A 25,103-nucleotide genomic window follows, 5' to 3' on the forward strand; every position below is an offset into this window, starting at 1 on the left:
TCTAGTTAGTAGATGGCAGATGAAGATGATCAAATATAAAGATCGTGTATTATGTAGAGAAGAAAAGTCTGTAGCAGACAGCTGCCTCATTAAGGTAAGTACAGGGCCAAAGGGGTATTAATCATATGTACAAAAATCAAAAAGCCCTGTCCAAAGTAGAAATATCATTCATCGTCCATTCCATTCACCTCAAACTCCATTCAATTCAACTCTTAAAGGCTTCGACGAAAACTTTGTTCGGCGGACTCGCTCGGGGCAGGCTCGTGGGATATTTCAATGGTAGTCTCTTGGTACACTCCATTGAGATTATTCATTTCGATATCGTTCTTCGGGACGATATTCTCGGTCGAATCCTCAAACGGACTCTTGTGCGCATCCCTATCAATGTGAGAAGCGCCGGGCCGAAGTCGCGAGCCCAAGCGAGAACTCATCAATCCTCCGCCTTTGGACTTTCTCGAGCGGCTCCCGTTGGCGTTGGTAGTGATCTGTGTCTGCCATTGAGAGTCGGTGTTATTATCGTAGTTGCGGTCGGTGGTACTGTGCTCGGTATCGATGAGGAGGTGGCGACGGGTCAGCGTGTAGACTACCACGTCCATGAAACCAGAGAGCGCCATCAAACAACCGGCAATACCGAAGTAGGTTTTGCTGGGAGAGTCACCCCGGGCTGTAGCCATACGACCGGCGGCGAGGGGTAGTGATAGAATCAGGTATACCAATGGGTAAACAACCATGTAAATAACGACTCGGTTCAATCGGTGCAAGCTTTCTTGTTGGCCTCGGCGGAGCATCTTTGCTTGCGTCATCCGGCGGCGAAGATAGAAGAACATGATGGCGTAAAGAGCGATGGTGCCGAACTCGGAGAGGAAAATCCAGATATAGTGGCCCCAGAGGCGTTCGTTTTCGTTTTCGGGGCTCAACCAGCACTATGGAAGGAGAGAAGTCAGTCATTTATCATGATAAGAAGGACAAAACTCGTAGGCATTGTACATACCCAGTTGGCTTCTGAGATTACAAAAACATTTTTGCCGTAGAGGCCAACAGGAATGAATCCCAAAATCAGAATGAACATCCACAATGCGACAACACAGTAAGCGAAGATGTTGAATGGTAACTGTCTACCACGCATCACCACTGCACCAGTATGCAGCGCAATAGAAAGAACGAACAGCCCACTACCGGGGTCACCCGTCTGAACCCACCATCCCTGCAAGTAGCAAGCCGGTTCACCAAAGTGAACACTACCCCGGGATGCCCAGTAAAGACTGATGGTAAAGGCAATAGCCTGTTGCAGATCGGCAAGTAGAAGATTGTAAATGAGAACGACGTATTGGTTCTGACCGAGCGGGCTTTTATAGTAGCGCTGCCAGTAAATGAACCGATAGGTAAGGAATGACAAGAGGCCGAAAGTAGAGCATAGTGAGAAGAGGGCAATTACTCCCATTGCAATAAAGAGCGACCGATCGCTACCCTCAAGAGGAGCTTCATCACGAAACTCCCAGCGACGGGCAAGAGAGCCATCACCCCCAGCAGTAGATAAAGAACGTAGAACGTGAGCAAGCATCACGAGGTACGGATGCGGAGAGGGATCCGAGGAAGGAAAAGCGAGGGGACTGGGGGGGAAAGAAAGACTTTGTATCAGAAGCCAGAAAGGCTTTGAGAATCGGCACACATGGATTCCAGGGCTTCGGCTTGAACCGTGTCCCATGCTCCACCGACTTGCACAGTCAGGAAGCTTCTTTTGGGAACGTCGATCGGCCAAGCCAGTAGGCGATCCTGTCAATTGTTCTCCGTATTGATGCTCGTACGGAGCATACACCAGGTACGAAGCAGATCCATGGTTCCCATCTGACAAAGTGGGCGTACTATTTGGCAGGCAGTGGAGAGCGCAAGTACCATATACTCCATCCAGGAAAGAGAATGAGGCTGAGTGCGTGGGATTGGGGACCCGGCAGCTGGGTCCCTGGCGAGAATCCCCACCATTGAGCGGTGCGATGGAAGATAATCATGAGTTCCAAGGTTTGCCCAAAAATGGGGCGTCAATCAAAGAGTCGAACGGGACAGCCTAAGCTCCGACGGTGCAAATCAAGCATCGGGGGATTGTCTACGTATGTACATGTTTTTGTAGAGTGGGTAGTTAGATGAACCGGATTTTGACCTGGTGGGTTCTCCGTTCGTATTGGGCGTACCGATCCACCTCAAAAGTGTGGGAGGCGAGATGCTCACGGATGTTCAGGGGGGACCCAAAGTATGTATGCGAGTGTTATGGAGTGAATGATCCTTATTTAGATAGTATGGTGAGCGAGGAAGAAGAGAGGGGAACTCCTTTTCGACCGCGTGGCAACCCCAGATACTTTCATTTCTGAAGTTTAAGTTGCGCATGAAGGTGGGTATACCGGCCAACGTGCAGGGACGAAGAGGCAAACATGCCGATCCAACGATGAACTTGCGTTTGCGAGGGTTCAAATAGACGCCGATCCCGCCATTCTTGAATCTCTGGCTCACTGGGGGAACTCCGATGAGTGTACAGAGCTCCGTAGTAGGGGGGCAATATCATCGGCGGAGTCCATATTTTCGCCAACAGCCCGGATCATCAGAGGATCAGAGTGGGTGCTTGGTGGGGACGCGAGCTTCGATGAGCACGAACCAGATGGAAATTGAATTATTACGTACATAGTGTTGTTGGCTCGGTCCGACCTTGTATTGGGGTAGGGACGGGATCCTTCAATCAATAGGGGCTGTAACCGAGTGCATGGAGGAAAGAATCCTGAACTTAAGTCCCTGGAGCATAAGGTTATCAATCTTGGCGGGGGCCATCTATTTGGAATGGGATGAGAGGATACTTCGTACTCCGTAGTATGGTTGATGTTCTAGTTCATGGTGGTGGTGGGTAGTGGTGTAGATGTAGAAGAGTTAACCTACCAAGGAACACCATGTATTTCAATACCAAGCTTATCAATCTTGGTATCTCGCTATCCTTCAACAAGCAAGTCTCCGTGGCGCAATTGGCTAGCGCGTTCGACTGTTAATCGAGAGGTTGGAAGTTCGAGCCTTCCCGGGGACGTTCTTTTTTGTCTTTTTGCCTCACCCCATCCATACCATACTACTTCATGTATAGTTTATTTTTTATTTTTGGTATATAAATTAATACATTTAATGAATCTACTACACTACTACCAATGCTTCATAAGGTCCCATCCCTAATTGATATATCAACCTGACTCAGCCCATTGTGGAATCCCTAAATGCAACCTTGCTCTCACCTCACTTCATTCACCTATGTACTTCGCCTCATCTTGCCATACCGTGACATTCTTTAAAAAACCGGCTTTGATAGCCTAGTGGACCCTGCAGAAGATCTTCACACCACATGATATTCCCCTCTCCGGATAAAAAAAATATAGTCAAAGTCTCGCTTTGAGTATGTCTCACTCTTCTCCCGTCCACACCCGCCCCGCCCCACGATGAATACCCTGTTGCATCGGGCTTGACAACCACAATTGCGGTCAGGTCAGCTGTTGAGTCTGTGATGTCCCGCCTTATGTCTAAGACCTGCACCGGCGTTAGATGCATTAGGCCGCAGCTAGACAGGAATAGAAGTCATCCATTCTATACATCTGGGCATCGTGATGCTCCGCTCAAGGATATATAAATGGGCTGTGTATACCAGGCCATATTGATAGAACCATCAACCTCAGTTTCTCTCCCGAGTCACACTATCAAAACCACAAAATTTAATATAGACATTATTCTCTATACTATCTTCTCACTATGAAGTACTTCACTGCCATTACCGTCGCCCTCATGGCCTCTCTCCAACTCACCGGCGCCGCCCCAGCACCCCAACCCGAGGCCGAGGCCGAGGTTGACCTCTTCACCCGCGCAACCTCAGTGTCTGTCTCCTACGACCCCAAGTTTGACGTTGCAGGCTCCTCTCTCAACACAGTCTCCTGCTCAGACGGCGTCAACGGTCTTGTGAGCAGATACCCGACCTTCGGCAAATTGCCCACCTTCCCCCTCATCGGAGGTGCACCCACCATCGCCGGGTGGAACAGTCCCAACTGTGGCAACTGCTACTCGCTGCACTATAAGGGTGGCAAGGTCGACAAGACCATTAAGGTCATTGCCATCGATGCCGCACCTGGTGGTTTTAATATCGGTAAGCAGGCTATGAACCTGCTCACCAACAACCAGGCTGAGGCATTGGGCCGTGTCACGGCTACCTACACCCTGCTCGCGGATAGTGAGTGTGGACTGTAGAGACCCCAAGGCCTCCAAGGTTTCAATGGATAAGACAAGATTGGGCCGAATCGACGATAGCTATGAATAGATCAGAGTCTACAAATAATGCATGGATGAGACATGGCGGGGAAGTCGGGAGGAAGGAATGCTGGTAATTTATACATCAGCCAAGCCAGCACACTGGCTGCCGGTGGGGATGAGGCAGAGTGTTCTACAAAACCACCAAAAAAATATCTACCACTGCCTACTAGTAATATACATAGCCATACATACTACAACATGTACAAGAATGAATCAAAGTACTTGCAGCATATCCTCGACCCTCCCAAATTTATCCCGCACTTTACCCTTTTGTAAACCGCGCTCGCGCTCCACCGCATCAATACGCTGCCAATCCTTCCAAGACGTGGGGCGCAGACCGCGGCGCTCGGCCTCCTCTTTGACTCCGTCCCAGCCGAGACCAGTACTATCCCGAGGTGCATGCAGGAGAGAGCCTGCTGAAGAAGTATGACTAGTCAGGTCTTGAATTATGGTATCCGCCGTCGTGAAGGCATCCGTCATAGTCGATGCAATCACGCCCGTGGGCCCACGCTTGACCCAACCCGCACAGTACAGACCAGGTAAGTGGGTAATCACCGAGCCGTCCGGTAATTTTCGCGGTTCCCCGGACCCTGAGAGGCTCTTTACGCGGCCAAACCCGTCGTTGGAGATCACGCCGCGCTGGGTATCGAATTGGATGCCTAGATCTTCCAGGCCTGGGAGGGGGAGGGACTTGTAGCCGACGCTACGGAAGAAGACGCTGGCGGGGAGATTGACCATGGCGGGTTTCCCGCTGGAGAGGTATTTCGGCGTTACCTTGGAGGTTGGATTATATGGGTCTGAGGGGTCGAGCTCATTGCGGGAGAACTTGGCATGGGTGAGGTGGTAGGGGTGAATGGGCGACCAGTGGAGGGAGTCGGGAGAGAGAAGGAAATCAAGAGACCAGGATTTGGGGGATGTTTTGGGATCATTCGCCGAGCCTTTGGCTAGTAGTTGCATGAGGCGTTTCTGTGCGCGGGGGAGAGCGTTGATGACTGATTCAGGTGGAAAGACATCTTTCGCGATCGGATCGAAGGAGACGGATGGGAGTTGGAGGAGTTCACGGACTTCTTTGATAGTGAAAGATGCCTATAGCAGAATTGAAAAGAAATTAGGATCAATTTGGCAATTGCTGTTGGACGCAGATATCTGCTGTTACTCACCTGTAGTGGTCCTCGACGGCCAACCACCCGGACTCGTTTGATTTTACTCTTGGAAAGCTTCTCCAAAGCATAGTCGGCGATATCGGTAGACCGGAGAGCTTCAACATCGGAAAGCAGGATCCGGGCAACATCGAGCGCAACATTGCCCTGTCCGATCACCACGGCTTCTTCCCCGGTCAAATCGGGGTCGAGATCCCGGTGCTCGGGCAAGCCATTGTACCACCCGACAAATGCCCGGGCAGAGTGAACACTGCGGGTGGCCTTCTCCCCAGGAATCCCTAGCTCTTTATCCTTGGACGCGCCATATGCGAAGAGGATAGCGTCGTAATGTGGTTTGAGGGCAGATAGTGGGAGGTCGTTGCCGAGGTCAACGTTACCGACGAAGTTGAAGCGTGGAGAAGTGGCAACCTCGGTGAATTTGTCTTCGCAGTTCTAATTAATTTTTTATATTAGCTAAATTATCGCTATAGCTAGAGGATTCATAGCCTCTCTTGGGACCTTCGACTGCCGAGCACTCACCTTCACCTCGGGATGGTCCGGAGCCACGCCGTATCGTGCTAAGCCAAAGGGCACTGGAAGCTTTTCGTACATGTCAACTGTCGCTTTATCATGTTTACTCAAAAGACGTGCAGCCGCATAAAATCCGGCCGGACCAGATCCCACAATGGCGACTCGGGCAGGTCGGCTTCCGGTGGCATTGCTGCTTAGCCGCCGAGCGGAGAAGGGCACCGCTTTGGACCAGAGGGAGCGCCGGGCCAGCTGCACAGTACATTGTGTACAGACAAAGGCACGGTCCAGCATGGCTAGTGCGGGGTGCAGAAGGCTGAAGCAAGCCTGTGCTGTATGAAATTGTTGGGTTGAGCAGTCACCTTCGCAGCTCCGCGGGCAATTCCCAGGGTTGCCCTGAATGATTGATCTGATATGGCTTATCGGGAGGCACGTGATCACAATCACACTTATCTCGGGTCGGCCAATCAAACATCCGGGCCGCGATCGCCCGCCTAACGCTAGTCCGTATGGGGGATAGCGGGATCTGTTGGCTCGGCAACGGCGCAAAGCATCAAGAGGGTACGCAGCCTCAAGTGTCAACTGTCAGATCACATCCCCCCATTCCGAGTTTCATTCCTCCACATTCTCACATTCCCTTCTCGCGTGGTCTTCCACGGGTGCTTTCAGTCGCTACCATGGGGAGATCGTCGCCTCCATTCATTTACGATCGTCAATCGACCTACAGTTTCCATGGACCCACCGATCACGGCTTCAATCCCAAGGCCGTGACGCAAGCGAGCCGGATTCGCGCGCCGCCGAGGGAAAAGCCCAATGGCCCTTTGGTCAACTTCAATCGACACCCAGATACGGTATGCGCACGAACCATTGAACCTAGCTTCATAGTTGATCGCAGCACTGACAATATAAATAGTGGGGCAGCTCTGAGAACAAATCAACATGGACTCCCATGAGTCCAAACACGAAGAAACACGTCAAGTGGGCTCGTGGAACCCAGCTGGGGCTGCGTGCAGTTACTCTACTTGGTGCGCTGGCATCGCTTTTCTTCTCCATTGTCATCAAGAATGCTGCTGTGACTATCATTTGGATTATGAGGGCGGGCGTAAGTGTCCACCATCCTAGGATCCACAATGCGATCGCTAACTCCAAATACATAGCCTATCGTTGCCACTCTGCATACGATCTATGGCATCTATCATTTCTCGCGCTCCCCTGTCAACCGCCCTCCTGCTTCGCAAGCCAGTTACGGAATTTTCGCCTCGACCCTTGACGCTGGGTTGATCCCATTCTACGTGTTTACTGCCTTTGTCGCCCACCAAGAATATACCCAAGATGCGTACAACTGGAGTACCCTTTTGGATAACAAGGTCGGCATGATCGTGCCAATTGCCCAGGCAACTTTCATTTGCGCTCTTGTCAATGGGGGGATTGCACCTCATCTCGCTCGGCGTATCAATATTCTTGGCTGTTATGTTCCGAAGGATCTCTCACTTGCCACCGGATATGAACCCACTAGAAGACAACCTCACTGCCCGTCCTCGCAGAAGCCGCAAGGATATTGATATCGGCGAGAAGCACATGAGCTCCTCCACCTTGAACTCCGAGGATCCACTCATTGGCTCTCCACGGACTGTGGCATTCATGCATACGCGAGGTGACTCTGGTGATTCAGCTTACCAGTCTGGTGGTTTTATGAGTGATAAACGCCAATCACAGGTCTCTGTTCAGCCTCACCGTCTCTCGCACTTCGAGCCGTCAAGCCCCGAGATGCTCTTCCAGCACCCTGCTAGCCAGCCATATGATCTTATCGCCAACGTGCCAGCTCCTGAGTATGATGTACCGGCGCCTGAGTATCGGAATGTTGCAAGGCACTCTGCAGAGGTCGTTAATCCCGGTACTCAGATGCGCCACATGACATCCCGCGCTGCCGACCGGTCAAACACCATCAGCCCCCTCTCGGACAACTGGGTCGCCTACTCAGAGCGCACAGTGTCACCGATGGATGAAAACCAACAACAGAATGACGAGAATGCCCTTCGACAGTCTTCCTCAGTCTACAGCAGACGTACCAACTCGACTGCTACATCCAACAACGGTGGCTTCCGGGACTGGTTCGCATATGGTCAGAAACCTGCTAGCATTGGAAGCGTGATCCCTGAAGATACCCGAGGGGAGTATGCTGAACTGGCAATCCATGAATACTACGGCAACGAAGAGGACAAGGAGCAAGATCTTGGTGAAACACGCTTCAACATCTTCCCTGACCCCGAAGAGCACGACCATGATAATCTAGACGATGAGAACTCGAAGGATCTCCCCTTCAACCCGCTCATGCTGAACCCTCCAACCCCTCAACCCATCCTTACCGAGAAGCCCGAGGACACCGACCCTGTCCGACGCTATGCTCTGAGCGACAACCCGAATCTTACAAACAACCAGTCAAAGGCCCCACAACAACCTGGATCCACCGACTCCACCCCTACCAAGGGCCGCTTCTACGGAGATCTCGAAGAGGAGGGTATGCCTGGTGTAGACATGTCCCGCAACATCAGTAACCAACAGCCCATGACCCGCCAGCCAACAAAGCTCATCAAGAAGAAGAGCAAGAAGATGTCCGCTTATCAATCTCTCAAGAAAGACGACAGCGGCGATGAGGGCTACCTGAGCAGCCGCTCAGCGGCAATGTCAGAGGGTGATCGCAGGGGACGTGTCGTCAGCAACTCTGGTGCAGACACAGCCCGAGCTGGTATTGGTGCTAGTGTTGGTGCCTCCTTATCTTCCTATGGTAGCTATATTGCCGGCCTGGGCGTCGGTCGTCGTCGTGACGTGAGTGGTAAAATCGCCGAGGAGGGACGTGGCAGCCAGCCCATCGAGGAGACTCCAAGTCCGAATCAGCAACAGAGCCAAGGAGCTTCACCGACCCGGGCTGCCGGATGGGCGAGATTTGCCGGACTATGATGAAGAGACGGAATCAAATGGAATGGAAATGTGAATGGGAATTGGATATCCAAGGGACTTTATTTTGTTTTGATTTATTTACTGGGATCGGCGTTTTCACCATGTTTCTATGAATGGTGGCATGTAGCGAGCTATTTCTTTTTCTTTTCCTGGGCTTGTTTAGCGGCCTTCTTTGATTTGCTTTCTGGCTTAGGCTGAACATGGCCAGCCTTTTCATTTCGATGTTGATCTTATGTTTTTTGTATCTATGAGACAATTCAAGACTTTCACAAATTAGGATTGAGCCCCCGGGAAAGACTGAAACCGAATAGATATTTGAGATGTGTATTGAGATACCATACTAGTAGTTTATAGGCCGACAAAATCTTGCTTGAAAAAAGTACCACCTGGCCAATTAAAAGGCGGGCATGAGCCGTTAGTGTTCTGGCCCTAGTCTCCGACTACTAACTATTGGCTGACTAGGGCTGTTAACAAGAGGCATCGGATACTTAAAACTACTGTACTGACCACCCTGCGCTTATAGAGCGCCGTAATCTATCACGAAGTTCCCCCGCTAGCACTGAGTGCAGTAGTAAATTCGAGGGCGACATACTACAGTGGCGTTGCAAAAGTTTGAAACCCCATATTGCCTACCATGATTTACCGCCTACTAATGGGAAACTGGTAGCTACCTGAGATGGAATAGATTGGCCTATCTATTCCATCTCAGGTAGCTACTAGTCCGCGATTAGAAGGCGGAGACAAGGACAGTCAACATGGGGTTTCAAACTTTTGCAACGCCACGTACTACAAGGTTTTGATTGTCGCATTTACGCCGCAGCGTAGCGGCTGTCAACTAAGTAAGCTAGATACTGGGTCATTGAAGAATTGAAGAACTGAAGAATTGACTGAGTGATTGATTGACTAATTGAATGATTGAGCATGATGGTGGAGAGGGGGAAGATGAAGCTATCGAGAGATGCTAACTAACAAGAACATCATGAGGCGACACCTTCCTAGTGCTCATAATGCTCAGTCTTTTCCCCTGCTTGGGCCAGGGCGAAGGGGCAGATTTTCTCCCACTTGACGGACCTCGGGGGCCGAGGCAGAGGCAGTGCCGCGCAGTAAAGAGTCTCCATTGATCGCTCCGATTGGTTCTAAATCCAGCACAGTCGATAGTCTAGCCCAAGTCTCCCACCGCATCCGCATGATCACCAGAGATGAGCTGCTCTTGAAGGCGTCGACCACGCGTACGTGAAAGGGTGCCGGCAGGCGCTTGATAAAATTCTCGAAATCTTCTATGTTCTCGGCTTCGGGGCCTGTGAGCGTAAGCTTGACGAGAACATGTTGAGCGTCGGGCTTTGGGAGCTTCGGTCGAGGGATGCGGGATGGGGAGGGGCTTCGCGGTGCTGGTTTCTTCTTGAAATTCAGCAGGATTGGCTTGAGTCCCCCGTTTTGCTGAAGAACTGGAGTTGGCGAGTCCTGGGATCTGGTGAGTTGCAATCTCTGGAACAGTGTTTCCGTATTGATGAATGTTTCTTTGAACTTGTCCGCCCAGTCAAGCTGACCGGCAAGTCTTTGTGTGAAAGTGGTGGCTCGAGGAATACCCCGGCCACGGGCTTGCTCAGATGCTAGGCAGGCCGCCAGGACTTGAACTGCCGGCGCCAAGGGGTTCGTTACTCCCCCGAGACCTGATTTGCAGCAATCGAGAATAGCGAGGATGCTGGTGTAGGTGTCATCCATAAAGTCCCGAACCCGGCTCCAGAAAATGTGTCTGCCAGGCTTCAGGCTTTTGAAAACGTGTTCCGACTTGCCCCCGACGGAAATGATATCGCCGTGACCGATATACGCGAAAATGAAAAGCGTCTGAAGGGGATTTTCAGCGGGATGGTCGTCCATCATCATATTGACGATTTTTGAATGCAGCGACAAAGTTGGCATTAGCTCCGTGTCCGGAATTTTCCACATATCCGCCTCGATTCCGAGTAGATTCTTGAAGGTACTTTCCAGTATCTTAGCATCAGCTTCTGCGCCTGTGTCGTCGTCCTCCCAATACACGATTATAGCGCTGGCAGTAGCGTATCCATCGGTGCGAGCATTGATGGCAAGCTGGATTCTCTGCTTCAGCTGTGGGAGGGGAATTTTGGAAAGTCTGCCGGACGAGACCGAGGAGGTCGGGGAGGTCGGGGACGTAGGGGAGGCCGGGGCCGGGGCCGGGGCCGGAGAAGCAAGCTTTGGAGGCTTGGAAGGGTTGGAGGATGGGTTCATTTTGACAAAGTGAACTGGAAGTGAGAGAAGGGATCAGTTGGAGGTAGATGGAATAGATGGAGTAGATGAAGTGGAAGTGAAGTAGAAGTGAGAGAAGGAATGGGATGGAAATAGAAGGAATAGATGAAGTTGATGAAGTGGAAGTGAGAGAAGTGGAAACCTACCCAGGTGTATCAGTTGAAGTTGAAGTTGAAGTTGAAGTTGAAGTTGAAGTTGAAGTGGAAGTGGAAGTGTGAAAGTGTGAAAGAAGTAGAAGTGGAAATGGAGAAAGAGTAGTTTAAATAATGGGCAACATAACAGTGAATGTAGAATCGAGTACTGCCTAGGCATCCATGGATTCAGGAAGTTGAACAATAACTTGAAGTTGTTGAACTTCTTCCGAGTCCCAATCTGGCAGCGGCCGTACAATATAGGCCAGAATTATACAATATAGTTCGAATTCGGTGCCTACTAGCCTTACTTGGGAACAATAAGCACTTCCGAATCCGAATATGTGGGCGGCCTACACAATATAGGCATAGTAGTTTGATCAGGCTGAGCTTAACAGTCAATTTAATAGTCAGTTCAATGGTAGCAGGCAGGTGGTTAGAGCACTCCCTAATACTGTAGTTCTATACTAACTACCTAGTATCCGCTGCCCCTTGTTGACAACCGTATTCGCCGACTTCTATTAGCAAACTAGTAGCTACCTAAAGAGAGAGTAGTAGATAGGCCAATCTGTTCCCTCTGAGGTAGCTACTACGGAGTAGTTAGCCGTAGTTAGTGGTTGGACTCCACTCCCGCGACATGATTGGACGAGATATACGAAACAGCTTCATATACAGTAGCTAGCTTCTTCAGGAGTAAATTTCGGCGTAGTTCCGCAACTTTCGCTACTGAAAGACGCTAACGCTACCGCATCGCCTGCCGCTACAATGCCTTTCTCTCGCCATCCTCACCAACGGCCATCACGATTAAGACTATGGGTTTCTGGCGCAGCACTTTGAGCCTGACGGCGACAGCTTTGGCTGTTGTGGCTGCAGAGCCCACACATCGACCAAGGCCCGCTTCTCCCAGAGCTATCGTCGACCAGGGAGTCATCAAGGGCTTTGTCCAAAATAATACCGATGTCTTTTTGGGTATCCCCTTTGCCAAGACCACCGCTGGCGAGAATCGCTGGAAGGCTCCGCAGCCCATTGAATCATTCCACAATGATCAATTCGAAGCCACTGCGTACGGACCATCGTGTGCCCAGGCCATGTCTGGCACAGCAATCACGGAGCAGAGTGAGGACTGCCTTAGTCTCAACATCTGGGCTCCGCGCCAGGGAGTCAACCTTCCCGTCTTTGTCTATATCTACGGCGGCGCCATGGTCACCGGTGGCAGCAGCAACGCTCAGTGGCAAGGACACAACTTTGCTCGCAGTGGTGTTATTTATGTGAATCTCAATTATCGCGAGAGCATATATGCCTCGCCCAATTCACCTGAACTCCAGGGAAAGTCGCAGAACTTTGGAATCATGGACGTGGAGCTAGCCTTGGAGTGGATTCACGACAACATTGAAGGTGCGTTTTCCTTTTCTTGGTGAATCCCCGCCTTCACATAATTATGGCCTCCAACTAACCTAATCAATAGCTTTTGGTGGCGACAAGTCGCGCATCGTACTGGGTGGGCACTCATCTGGTGGAGTGCACGTTGACCACTACCTCTGGAATCACCCAGACACCTTCCTGGCCGGTGCAATCGAGATGTCTGCCAACGCCCAGTCTGGTCCCGCCATTGCACCCGCGGGTGTGGCACTGAAGCAGGTCGTGCAGGGAATGCTGGATGCCGGGTTAAGTCTGAGCTGTACGGCCGAAGACTACACTCTGGACTGTCTGCGTGCCGCAGACACTTACGCTTTCCAGACGACCTCTTTCAACTCGACCCTGAACACCTGGTTCTCACCGTCGGTGGACAATATAACCCGCTTCTCCAATTATGTCGATCGTTTTGCCAAAGGGCACTACCCAACATCGCTGCCACTGATTGTCGGTAACTCCGACCAAGAGGGCAAGATATTCGGCTACGTTTACGGCAGTGAGAATACCAATTTCTCATCCTGGATCCGTACCTTCGACGCGGATCTTGCCTTTGTACCGACGGACGAGCTTATAGTCGCCTACAATGAAGCCGACTATGACTCGATCTCTCTGATGAGCGGCGCCTCGTACGGCGACGCGCGTTTCCTCTGCGCGACAGATTACCTACTGGACATGCGCTCCAGCAAACAACCTACATGGATCTATCGCTGGTTCGGAAATTACTCGAACGTGCTGCCAATTCCCAACCTCGGACCCTCGCATGGTAGCGAGGTTCCCTTTTTCCATGGCGGCAATGAGTGCTTCTCGTTGTTAGACGGCGTTACTGACGCGGAACAGGAGCTAGCAGACTATATGCACCATTGGTTTGTCGAGTGGATTAAGAACCCGAGTGCTGGGCCTGGCTGGGCGCAGGCTCGACCGGTCAATGGCCCTCTGGCACGAGTGGGTGTACCTGGGCATGAAGAGAAGCTTATGATGGGCAAGACTGGCATGTATAATAGTCGCTGCCAAAAGGTTTACAAGCCTAACTATCCTACGTACCCAGTGGTGCAGAACCCTGTGTTTCTGGCTGAGAGTCATTGAGAGGGAGAGAGACATAGAGCTAGAATCTGGTCTTTTTGAATAGAATTTATAGAAAGGTTGATCTAGTTCCAAGGTTACTAGTAATTACTATTTCCTGTTTAATCAAGGACCACTGTACGCATGTCATGCAGCATGGGGTCGAGAGGAGACCCGCGAATAGTGCTATCCAGTTTCTGGAAAAACCTGGCGTAGCATGAAAATCGGAGACCTCCAGAGTAATAGTGCTCATATCGCTCAAGTTCACCGAAAGATACTAGAAATAACTTAAGCCCAAGGAAACAATGAAACATATCAGAGTGGCCCCCCAAAGTGAGGGGTAAAACGAGAGAAGACCCTCGCTACCATAGCCTATATTCATAGAGTTGTTTCCGAATCCCACGGTTCGAAGCCAAGAAGGAGTTGAGCTGGTGTTGACCAGGATATCCGAGTGGTAGGGGTCAATAACCCCGGAGAAGGAAACCTTGAACCTGCCCTGTACATCATAATCTTCCCTTGTCTGCTCCCTTGGGTTCTTCTGAAGAGATACACCATAGGCATATCCCTCCAAAGTGAGATTGGCAGTTCGGCTGTCGAATTGTAGCTCGACTGCTGGGTACGTCCAATTCCAACCAGCCTCTTCAAGAGAGTTGAAGTTGATGAGCTCCATGTCATATTGGCCTTTGAAGGAGGCATCGCAGGGTGCTAGATCCATATCGAGAGAATTAAACGTATAGGATTTTCCAACAAGGGTGCCTGTCAGATTATATGGAGCATGCTTGATGCCAAAGGACGATGTCAAATTGAACACGTCCTTGACGAAATAGTATGGAGAGGTCCAGTTGCCGGGTAAGATACTGGGCGCGTCGCTGTTAATAGAGTTACTAGTCGCGGACGTTACCCATCTGGAATAGAATTAGAAAGTGATCTTAATTTGTTTCAAATCTAGTATTACTTACGGGCTGGACTCGAGGTGCCATTTCCACGATGATGATATCCAGGTAAGGTCCGAGTCGGTCTCAAGCGATGAAAGGTTCGTTCCCAAATCCCAGAGGGCCAACAGTATATTCACTGGATTTACGCCCACGTTGTAAGGCCCCCTTTCAGTAATAGCGATAAAAGATTCGTAACTCGCAGTGAATGTTTGATTTTGGAGATTTTTGCACACTGATGTGTTGACATCCCGTCCGATCTCGGGTGTGAACTCTACTTTCGTTGTACCGTTGTAATATCTGTGACAGACATTTAGTACTGGGCAATCAGTTACCCGACTCGGACTTTTAACTTACGAGCCAACCCAGAGGTATATTTCTGAGTCATTGATCCAGGTTGTTACGTTTCTTGGCCGTAATGGAAGAGATGCATTGTAATCTGGGTCAGCTTTAGAGGAGACGATCAATGGATAAGCGAAACAACAAACGAGTATTTGTAGAGCTCGCCTCATCTTGCTATACGAAAGAGGATTCGGAAGAAGTGAAGATTGACAACAAAATAAATTCGAAATGACTTTTGGAGACAGAAATAGAGAAATATTCATGGATAATATGAAAACCGCTGGCGGAAGAGCCGAACTAGCCGGTACCGGGGTCAGGCTTGGTGCTCTTGACAGCCCTACTCCGTAGTGGGACTAGAGTTAGTTCGTGGCTGCAGGAATGATGTGACATTGAACACCCGGGCGGTTAGAATAGTAGGAGTCGCTTTTGAAGTTACTCTTCCCATTCGTCCAAAGCCTTCGGCAGATATTACCCCTCCAATCGAGGATTGCCTCATGGCGAGCACTAACGCACAGGACATGAACCGGGGAAAATGCTTAGTCCATTTTTCCAAGATCAGCGTTGAGCACAACAAATGGCTTGGCCAGGCTTAATTTAACTTGACCGGAAGCTTATTCGAAAGTCCAGTCGGCAAATAAAGAGATGAAGATGTCCCTGACCCCATTGAATGGGCCAAGTTTGATGGAGGCAAACCAATAGTCGATTAAGACCGGGGCTAGATCCTATAAGGTTGAAAATTGGAGAAGCGCTCCATCATGAAGTTCTCCCGCTAGCACCAAATGGAGTAGTAAATGCGACGGCTAAATGCCAGGATCATGGTGGTATTATTTTACGTTGGCAGGCGAGGGCACTGACCCCCGTCCGAGGTCTCCCCGGGGGCATGCGGACGTGCTAAATTACTAAGGACTACTTAACTAGATACAGTTAAAGCGCTTTCGATAGGAGACCAAGCAAAAATTCCTGGCCCCTTTGGACGTCACTGCGACCTATGAGTGATGCTCACCATACAAAAGCTCCAGGAAAAGACGCCAGATGACGGTTTTAATATAACGGGGTAAAAACCTCCAGGCTAAGTCCCAGGGTCCCTCACAGTAAACAATATCCAGTAACCACCCCGATTGGATCTAAACCCAGCTGTAGCAATCTAGTATTGCGATCATTATAGCACACTTGATGCTCTTTTGCTCTACGAGGATACTGGGGCTGTTGGGGCCGCAGAAGTAGAAGGGGGTTTGGAAGAAGATTCATCTTGTGTTGAGGTGGTTTAAATAGTGCTTGCCTACTCTCTAAGCTACTAAACCTGAAACTTGAGAACGAGCTGGATTGAAATAGCAAGCCTGATACTTAGGGCTTTAGGGTTGCTGCTACTCAAACTGTTCTTATGTCCTTCCCCTGCACGTCAAACAAACCACCATAAAGCATCTGCTGATTATAAAAAGCTAACGAGGGATTATCCTGCAGACCAAGATTCTGCCTCGCAGCTTATTCTATCCACAGAAACTCTATTTGACTATTTGACGTGGCGTTGGCGGTTGCAGCTCAGCCTCAACTTTGCGGGGCTTGGTGTGGGGGCTCAGCATGATTCAACCAACATCATCTTTCCTGATCTGCCTTGTGAAGAAAGCTTTCTTTGGGAATCACTAGTATTTAAACCAAATGATTATTCTTTGTCCCTCAGGGGATGCGGATTGTGGATGGTTTCTATTTCAACCGGATCCTGAACCTTTTACTTCACTGCCCTGTCTCGATATCCCAGAATAGTTCCAATCGAAAGCCCCTATTCCCACAAAATGTGGGAAGTCATCGCACAACTTGCTATCGGAGTCATCAAAATATTTTTTCCTCAGGACCCTCATCCAGGAGGCGTGACGAAGCCACAACCAGACAAACCGAAGCGAAAGTGGCCCTGGAAAAATAAGTCCTGACGGCAACTTGAAACTTGAACCCGATCAGCACTGGCATTACTTACTATGCTAGACCCTGTGGCGGCAATCGTAGTTTCTGGACAGAATGAGTATGTTTTCATAGTATCACTCCAGAACTGCGCCAGAAAGGCTGACCCATGCGCCAGGTTTATTACTTTTCGACCTAGTTTCTACATCGGCAGAACATCCGTCCAGAAAGAAAGAAATAGCATGTATAATTCATCAGGGTATCACAAGATAAAGCAAAATGTATAAGCAAAGAAATATATCAATAGATGGCACAAATATCAAGAAGGAACACCTTCGTATTCCCATCCTTCAATAACACGCTTCCGCCGACGCGAGTTACGACGGTTCGCATTGCATTTGATAAACGTCGTCAACGCGGTAATCAGCAGGATGATGATGGCAGCAACAACGGCAACGAGCACCGCCTTGTGCTCCAGCTGCTGCGGATTAGACGCGTAGGGGCAGGTAGCGTCGGGACCACCAGAGACCCAACAGGAGGTAGTATCAATTGAGTTGAAATTGACGTAGACTTCGCGGCGAGATAGATTGGTTGAGGTAGGGTCGATGAGGGATGTATCTTGGTCAATGAGATATTCATAAAGGTAATGATTTTCAAGACCAGTGCGAGGGACGGCAAACGAAGAGCCGGCGGGACAACCGTTGCCAACTTCGCGGTATTCCGCAGTGTAACTCGACAAAGTCCAGGAGAATGGTGAATTTCCAACTCGGCATGCGGCTCGACGTTCCTCACTGCAGTTAGTGGCGCGCCAGCGCCCGCCGAGCGATAGGTCTGTGATTGCGCATCGATCAAATGCAGGCATGTCATTTGTACCGCCGCCGGTGTCGGCACCTTCAGGCTCGCCGACTGCCCAGGCCCACCCCGTTGCAAGGGAGACGTTGCGGTAGCTAGAGACGTCTGCATCGGCAGTTTCGCCAAAGAGGGTTGTGTTTAGCATGGGTGACATGCCGCAGGCTGTGATGTCGGATATGAGGTCATCCAATGATACCAGGGTGCTGTCAGCGGAAAGTCCTGCAGGCACGGGGATGCTGCTAGATATGGCCCACGATGAGTTGGCTTGGGACACATCTGTTGCCTTGGGTTTGTAGAGGCAGCCAGATTTCAAAGTACCATTTGCGGTAGCAGACACCTTGACTGCCGAGGTCATATAGCCCGGAGAAAAGATAGCATCCGCATCTTTGGCCAAGTCGAGGTCGGCTAGTTGCGGATCTATCGAACCGTATTCAATAATAACACGATCTGATTTTGCAAGTTGGATGTACTTTGCTGACGGCCATCCATCCGGGGTGCTTTGATGACCCGATTCGTCCTCGTGGATGGTAAAATATTCCGTGATCGGCATGTAGCTTTCGTCAACTTCATACCATGACTCGTTTAGGTTCTTTCGATCCTCAGCCAGTTGTGCTGGGCTATAGATATACTCGTAGAGGTTCCAATTGAATAGCGCGCCGGCCCGTTCCGAATCCGATTTGGGTAGGTCGCGTCCCTTCACGGCGGCAGGTGGCTTTGTCGGGGAGGAATCACTGGCCGCAACATGGAGATTCAAGACGAGATGATTAGTATAGACCAGTAAATTCCGTTTTGTGTCTTGAAAATATCCGACTAGTATATCTGATATCATGCTAATATCCAAATCGTCGGTGCATCTGTACGGGCCCAATTCATACACTGTCTCTCCATCGGGATCGGAATAGGCGGTGATGGTCGCTGACTCTGCGTCCGTGGTCGAGGAGGCCAGATCACTTGTTGTAATTGTAGATGTTGCCTCGGGGCCCTCGGTGGTCGAGGTCACCTCTACTTCTGAAACAAAGACGTCTGCGCTAGCGGGGATGGCGACGGGACAAAAGGACCATGACCGGCGTTCCACGGACCAGTACAAATCGAGGGCGAGCCGGCGGAAACCAACGGCGAGAAGATTGGAGATGCAATCAACTGCTTTATCTCGAGAGTAAAGGCCATTGCCAAAACATGCGGAGGATAAGGATACGGCTGGGTTCGTTACGAAGTTGATAGGGATTTGGCCGGCGACATCTCGTTCACTCTGCACCAGTCAATTCACGTTCAAATTGAGCTTAAAAGTAATGGGAAGAACTTACCAGTAAGACTGCCACCCAAGTCGCATCGTCAAGGGTGGCATCTGGGTTGTAGGCAGACGACATAGTCTCGCATGTCGTCAGATGCAGTCGCAGGTAGCAGTTGCAGTGGGGAAGAGAAGCGCGCGGTGCGGCACTCGCGGCTTGCGCCGCGCGTGGGCGATCACCTGAGTCGATCTGGCCACTTCGTTACGAGTACATCACTTCTTCCCTTTCTTCCCTACCCTTCCATCTCACCCTTCCCCCACCACCGACCACTCTTCCAACTCTCACTTACTTCTTTCTTTCACTTCTTTGTTCTCCAATTCCAGTCCTCGATCCAATTCGCTACCAAAAATGGCCGCGCCCGGCCAGCCAAACCCCCAGCAAATGGCGGCCATGCAGCAACAGTTTGCTGCCGAAGCCGCCAAACGAGGGATGACCCCCGAGCAATTCGCCCAGAAGCAACGCGAACAACTCACAGCCGACGCAGCGAAGCTCGGTCTATCTCCCGAACAATACGTCCAACAGTTGCGGATGCGGGCAATGCAGGCGCATCAGAAGCAGATGGAAGCACAGCAACAAGGCCAAGCTTCTCCACAGGGAGAGGGGCAACAACAACAACAACAACAACAGCAGCAGCAGGAAGGCCAGCAGAACCAACAGGGACAAGCATCTGCACCTCAGCAACAAGTTCAACAGCAGACACACCAAGTCCCCGTTCAGCCCGGCCAGCCTGCCGACCCTAAGGCCCTAGCCGTGGCCAACTTTCTGCGGTCGCAGAACTTGAAGCCGCGCACATGTATCTTGGATGGACAGCGCAAGGATATGTTTAAGGGTATGTTGCAAAAAGAGAAAGCGAAACAAAAAAGAAAACCCCCATCGGTGGAAACCATCAAGTGAATGATATATACTTACATTCACCTCCTATCACAGTCAAGCGTGCAATCCGCGCCATCGAATCCCCCGCATACGCCAAAGCTGCCGGAAAGAAGAACTCCCTCCTCCCACCCGTGACCGACCGCGCCTCGGCCGAGAACGTCTTCAAGCTCCTCCCACTTTCTCTTCTCGCCCTCCGTGTAAGCAAAGTCGACCCGCACGCAGGCCACAACCACGCCAAGCCCAAGAACCGCACAAAGGGCCTGTGGACCGTGAAGATCGAGCAACACCAGGAAACAGAACCGTTGATGCACTACGTCTGGCTCTATGAGGGACCTCAGTGGAAGCAGCGCGCTCTCGCCGCCGCCGTGGTGGTTGGTATTTTTGCAGTGGTGTTGTTCCCGCTGTGGCCAATGTTCATGCGGCAGGGTGTGTGGTATCTCAGTGTGGGCATGATGGGATTACTGGGACTCTTCTTTGCCATGTCTATCTTCCGTCTCATCTTGTTCTGCATTACTGTCTTCACCGTCCCGCCTGGTCTCTGGCTCTTCCCGAATTTGTTCGAGGATGTCGGCTTTTTCGATAGCTTCAAGCCCCTGTGGGGCTGGCAGGAGGTATGTATCCCCCACTTTTCACTTACGCCAATGGCATATGACTATAATTGGGAGGTACCCTACTAACACCGTCACCAGAACAAGAAGAAAAAGAGCAAGAAGGCAAAGTCAGAGGACGCCCAAGGAGTGGAACCTACCTCCTCAGCCAAGAGCACATCCGCCGAGCCGGCAACTTCATTGACGCCCGTGAAGCGAGATCTTACCGCGCGCGTTGAGGAGGCAGAGGAGTAAACTCTCGAAAGAGTTAGGACGGAAATGCAAAGAACCGGCAAGCTAACAGGGATATTTTTCGAGAGGGCGAAATTTGTCTTATCTTATTTTTCTTCCCTTTTTCCATATTCACATTCACATTCACATTCACATTCAATCACGGCATGGTCATGGCATGGCTTGCGGTGTATTCTTCATGAGGGTGGTTCCGGCGTTTTTAAGATCAACATAGTACCTTCTTCTCTCTTTTGCTTTGCACTTTGATCATAGTTGGTATCGGTAAAAATGGGAATTTTCTCCTTTTGCGGGAGTACCTACATGCGAAACCAGATGTTCCATCCTATTGACTGGAGAAGTTGAATATTCCAAGGTTGAAGAAGCACCAATCGTTTACTGGGAGACTTAGGTTGCTAGTACTAGTAGTATGTATGAAAACCAATGAGTATAGAGGGAAAACCCGAAGAGATGGATCACTTTTTAATCTACTAGTACGAGGTACCGGCCCTAGGTAGGAAGATGGTTATATGTATTCACAGCAATTCAACCCTGACCGTCACTCGTCCCAAGAAAATATGTGACAACAGAAAAAGAGAAAGGAGACAAATAGTACATTCCAACACGCATTTTTCATCTTTAATTTATTTGACAGACCCAGCAAGGGAAAAGAAATCGGGGTATAAATAAGACAAGTATGAAGCGAAGCAAACCAGATCAGAGCAGAGTAGAGTAGAGTACATCCGACATTAGAAATGAATGGGTTTTGATTTGACCCGTAAACTCGACTAGACTCGAACAAAGAAATCCCAAGGTATAGACAGGACAAGACAAGAGGGTATCGTCATGTGCATGTGAAGACAAATAGATCAATATGAATCAAGAATGAAAGGATATAGATCCAAGCGAGGGTGCGGCGTAGTAAATGGGTGGATGAATTGTAGTTGGTGATAATGATAATTGGGCCATAGCCATGGCGTATATGCATGCGAGGACTTGCTCGGGTATATTTGACTTGCGACGCTGAATGCATAGACGCAATAACACAAGGCAGGACAATAATAAAGGTGTATGTATGTATAGTTGAGTTGAAAGGCGCGTCTCATCTCGGTTGGCGTATATGTATGTAGTTAAGATGGCGGCGATTATGATTATATTTTGAGTGCAAGGTAACTTTTGACTCCACGGGCTGAGGTGAAGGAAGGTTTAGATCTGGCGAGAGCTTCGCAGTGCAGCTGCAGGTGCATTGCAGCGCAGTGCAGTGCGCAGGACTAATGCAGGCGAGACTGTCGAGCAGCTGATACCTTAGGAGCATATCCATTTGATTGACCGGCAAGAACACTTCTCCGTTTATCCGCGACGTTATCCTGGATATGCTGTGATTGATAGAACCGGGTGGACGGTGACAACTTCGGTGCTGATGAAGCTGGAGGTGACATTGGTGGAATTGGAGGTAGAGCAGCAACCGGAGGAGGAGCTGGAGGCGATTTCGTGGCAAGCGGAGGGAGTTTTGGCAGAGGACAGTTGGGCGGTGGTGCAGCAGGTGGACCAACAGCCAAGCCAGGCATACTTCTTCGCCGGGACATACTCTGCGCCAAATGGGTGTCCACGTGTTGTGTTGGAGTTCGGTGGCGTGGGGTTGGTACTGGAATTGGCGTTGGGTTTGACTGCGGTTGTGGGAATAGTGATAATTCCGGCTTTCTGGATGGCTCGACCGCAGGGACGACCGGGGCTTGCGATTCGCCATTCATCGAGATTCCTAGCCCAGGTCGACCAACCAGACTGAGAGGACGAGATGGCGGGGGGCTGATCTCAGAGGGTGCACCGGCTCGAGGAACGCGGGAGAAATTAGGTGCAGGTTGAGTCCGGACCATTCTTGATAGAATATCTTCCGAATTATAAGTCCGCAGAACACGACCGCTGCCATCTCGGGGCAGAGGGACAGGCTCGGAGGCATCTGTATGGCGCGAGCTTGCGACGCTATAAGTCGGTGATTGGGGAGGGGAGGAGACGCTGGCGATAGTGAAGTCACTTGTACTTGTGCTCTGGCCTCGTCGAAGAGCACCCGCCACGGATGGCGGCGAGGAAGGCTGGTTGATAGAGCCCGGTCCTGGTCTCGGTACGAACTTTTTGCTGAAGGACGGAACGCTGAAATTCGGAGCTGGTGGGGAGGCGCTGCGCGTCAATGTCTCGGGTATATCGGTCGAGGGTTGGGCGACAGGAATAGGGTCCGTACGAGAAGTCGAAGTCGAAGTCGAGGCTGAGGCCGAGCCTGTGGGGCCGGGCGATGAAAGAGGCGACATATGTAGCGACTGACGATTACCTTGACTGGAGGCAGGCGGGCTCATACCACTGAGACCACTGAGGCCAATCATCTGATCCACCTCCCTGAGTACAGCCTCCGGCAAGCCATACGGGGTGGACGGCTCACTTGGTAGATTGTTGGGGGAGGCCGGTGTATTTGAAGACGAAAAAGACGAAGATGGCGCATCGTTATTCATTGCAGGTGAAGCCTCCGTCCAACCGGTGGACGTAGATCCCGCACGAGAGTCGATAACTGAGCGACGATTGTCCGAGACGTAGGAGCTTCGTCGAGATTGCCAGGTCATGCCACCAACAGACTGGCCATCTTCGTCGTCGTCAGGCAGACGTAGAGTCTGTGGCTGGAGGAATAAGCTCGAGATACGATGCGGGTCTTTCTTCACCATCTGCCGCACGCTTGCTTTCGAGCGAAGCTGTGGCTCCACCTCATCCTCTGAATGCTTCTCCGTCACAAACTTGGGACCACCGCGAGCTTCTACCTCAGCGCGAATGGCTATCAACCAAGAGATCATCGAGTCCGGGTCATCAAAGACCATCAGGAAACTCTGCGCTAATCTTCGCGCATGGGATCGATGGAACCCAAATCGCGAGGTGAGGCGAGACTTAGGAGGTTCCGGTACAGCAATGGCATCAGCAGCTGGATTTTGAGAAATTTGAACCACCCAGTGTTTTCCGGGGATTGCATCGCTAGCGAATGCCACGGATTGGGGGCCCAATTGAAGCATTTTCTCGGGTAATCGATCATGTTTCCCATCCCCGGCGTATTGGAGAATAAATCCCGCTGTCGCGAGTACATAGATCTTCTTAGTCCATTCGACCTTGTTAATCGTACCCGACAGAGTGCGCAAGTGTTTGCGCTCTCGTTGTTCCTTCTTTTTCGAATCACCACTTGATGTCGCCGTCCGCCCATCCTCCGCAGCATTTTTCCCTGATGTCGCGTGCAATCGCAAAATAGAGTCCGCCGACATGGCGGGCGCGGAGAGACAATCATGCTTGGTTGATTGAGGGTATGCCTGAAACAAGGCTGGGGGTTTCCAACCGTATTGTTCTTGGGAGTTTTTGGGCTCGGGGGGTCGTGGTCGAGATGATTTCAGTGTATTTCGCGCACGAGGGGTCGTCGGGGAGGCAAGCGTGTTCGAGGTTGTGGTCGAGACGATCGTGTGTGGGGTTGCGATGGTCGGCGACCAGATTGTCTCATCTATTGTGACAGTCTGCGAGGTGATATCTGACGGGCTTGCTTGGGATTCATCGACCTCGTCGAGGGTGGTGCTTTCGGGGGCGACCGCCGCACGCGAGCTTTTGTCGCGGCCGAAGAGATTGCGCAGGCTTGACTTGGACGATTGGCGCTTGACGGGACTCTGGAGTGGAATTGGTCCATCTGAGCCATTGGTGACGGGGTCGGTAGGTCGAGGACGCTGGAGTCGCGCGGACTGAATGGGCTGTGCGGGCTGTGCGGGCTGTTGTTGATGCAATTGCGACTGCGATTGAGATTGCGACTGATCATCTTGAGTCGTAGCGGGGCGACTAAAATTGGTCTGAAGTGGCGCCAGACGATGTCCTCTACGTTCGCCAAAGGATGGCTGCGTTGAGTCTCGTAAGGAGGACATGGTCTTGGTCGTTCAGCACAACATGACACAGCAGATGCAGGAAAAGGAGAGCCGATTTCAGGAGGGAAAAGATCGTCACATCCGAACGTGGTCGGCTGCACGGCCGAGTAGGCTGGAAACTGGAGACTGGAGACTGGAGACTGGAGACTGGAGACTGGAGACTGGAGATTGGAGATTGGAGATCGATCGGAGACGGCAACTTGGGAAATAGAGGGGGGAGTTTCAGAAAGATTCAACGTGGAGAGGAAGTGGAAAGGAAAGCAAGTTCAAAGTTCAGGAGAAGGGAAGAAGAAGTGGGGGGGATCTACAATCACCACGAGTACCAGTGATGTGGGAGGTGGAGGTGCATAAAATTGAGCCTGGCC

At 50.9% G+C, this 25,103-nt stretch overlaps 10 protein-coding genes across 10 annotated transcripts; 4 read left to right on the top strand and 6 right to left on the bottom strand.

The window, feature by feature from the left end:
• Positions 1 to 212: 212 nt before the first annotated feature.
• On the bottom strand, positions 213 to 1,561 carry gprD (the record flags this gene model as incomplete). Its single annotated transcript, XM_056626222.1, has 2 exons — positions 213 to 923; positions 992 to 1,561. The coding sequence occupies 2 exons, from the start codon at positions 1,559 to 1,561 to the stop codon at positions 213 to 215; spliced, it is 1,281 nt and encodes a 426-aa protein (XP_056492017.1).
• A 2,207-nt stretch (positions 1,562 to 3,768) lies between these two features.
• aspf13 (allergenic cerato-platanin Asp F13) lies at positions 3,769 to 4,257 on the top strand (the record flags this gene model as incomplete). Its single annotated transcript, XM_056626223.1, has 1 exon — positions 3,769 to 4,257. One exon carries the CDS (start codon positions 3,769 to 3,771, stop codon positions 4,255 to 4,257), a length of 489 nt encoding a protein of 162 aa, XP_056492018.1.
• A 276-nt stretch (positions 4,258 to 4,533) lies between these two features.
• On the bottom strand, positions 4,534 to 6,281 carry N7509_001587 (NADPH-adrenodoxin reductase; the record flags this gene model as incomplete). Its single annotated transcript, XM_056626224.1, has 3 exons — positions 4,534 to 5,406; positions 5,481 to 5,912; positions 6,000 to 6,281. 3 exons carry the CDS (start codon positions 6,279 to 6,281, stop codon positions 4,534 to 4,536), a joined length of 1,587 nt encoding a protein of 528 aa, XP_056492019.1.
• Positions 6,282 to 6,664: 383 nt separating this feature from the next.
• Positions 6,665 to 8,945, top strand: N7509_001588 (uncharacterized protein; the record flags this gene model as incomplete). Its single annotated transcript, XM_056626225.1, has 4 exons — positions 6,665 to 6,838; positions 6,901 to 7,089; positions 7,145 to 7,436; positions 7,504 to 8,945. 4 exons carry the CDS (start codon positions 6,665 to 6,667, stop codon positions 8,943 to 8,945), a joined length of 2,097 nt encoding a protein of 698 aa, XP_056492020.1.
• Positions 8,946 to 9,956: 1,011 nt separating this feature from the next.
• N7509_001589 (uncharacterized protein) lies at positions 9,957 to 11,192 on the bottom strand (the record flags this gene model as incomplete). The annotated part of the gene is made up of 1 exon (XM_056626226.1): positions 9,957 to 11,192. One exon carries the CDS (start codon positions 11,190 to 11,192, stop codon positions 9,957 to 9,959), a length of 1,236 nt encoding a protein of 411 aa, XP_056492021.1.
• A 961-nt stretch (positions 11,193 to 12,153) lies between these two features.
• Positions 12,154 to 13,837, top strand: N7509_001590 (uncharacterized protein; the record flags this gene model as incomplete). Its single annotated transcript, XM_056626227.1, has 2 exons — positions 12,154 to 12,736; positions 12,807 to 13,837. The coding sequence occupies 2 exons, from the start codon at positions 12,154 to 12,156 to the stop codon at positions 13,835 to 13,837; spliced, it is 1,614 nt and encodes a 537-aa protein (XP_056492022.1).
• A 253-nt stretch (positions 13,838 to 14,090) lies between these two features.
• On the bottom strand, positions 14,091 to 14,528 carry N7509_001591 (uncharacterized protein; the record flags this gene model as incomplete). Its single annotated transcript, XM_056626228.1, has 1 exon — positions 14,091 to 14,528. The coding sequence occupies one exon, from the start codon at positions 14,526 to 14,528 to the stop codon at positions 14,091 to 14,093; it is 438 nt and encodes a 145-aa protein (XP_056492023.1).
• Positions 14,529 to 17,299: 2,771 nt separating this feature from the next.
• Positions 17,300 to 19,199, bottom strand: N7509_001592 (Lectin C-type domain protein; the record flags this gene model as incomplete). The annotated part of the gene is made up of 2 exons (XM_056626229.1): positions 17,300 to 19,081; positions 19,137 to 19,199. 2 exons carry the CDS (start codon positions 19,197 to 19,199, stop codon positions 17,300 to 17,302), a joined length of 1,845 nt encoding a protein of 614 aa, XP_056492024.1.
• Positions 19,200 to 19,469: 270 nt separating this feature from the next.
• N7509_001593 (Sec62 family protein translocation protein) lies at positions 19,470 to 20,836 on the top strand (the record flags this gene model as incomplete). Its single annotated transcript, XM_056626230.1, has 3 exons — positions 19,470 to 19,950; positions 20,049 to 20,605; positions 20,684 to 20,836. 3 exons carry the CDS (start codon positions 19,470 to 19,472, stop codon positions 20,834 to 20,836), a joined length of 1,191 nt encoding a protein of 396 aa, XP_056492025.1.
• A 1,244-nt stretch (positions 20,837 to 22,080) lies between these two features.
• N7509_001594 (peptidase family M20/M25/M40 protein) lies at positions 22,081 to 24,738 on the bottom strand (the record flags this gene model as incomplete). Its single annotated transcript, XM_056626231.1, has 1 exon — positions 22,081 to 24,738. The coding sequence occupies one exon, from the start codon at positions 24,736 to 24,738 to the stop codon at positions 22,081 to 22,083; it is 2,658 nt and encodes an 885-aa protein (XP_056492026.1).
• Positions 24,739 to 25,103: the final 365 nt, after the last annotated feature.

This window comes from Penicillium cosmopolitanum (genome assembly GCF_028827165.1).
Source record: "Penicillium cosmopolitanum strain IBT 29677 chromosome Unknown utg000004l:1.0-4361866.0:1.0-4365735.0, whole genome shotgun sequence".
Classification (NCBI taxonomy): domain Eukaryota; kingdom Fungi; phylum Ascomycota; class Eurotiomycetes; order Eurotiales; family Aspergillaceae; genus Penicillium; species Penicillium cosmopolitanum.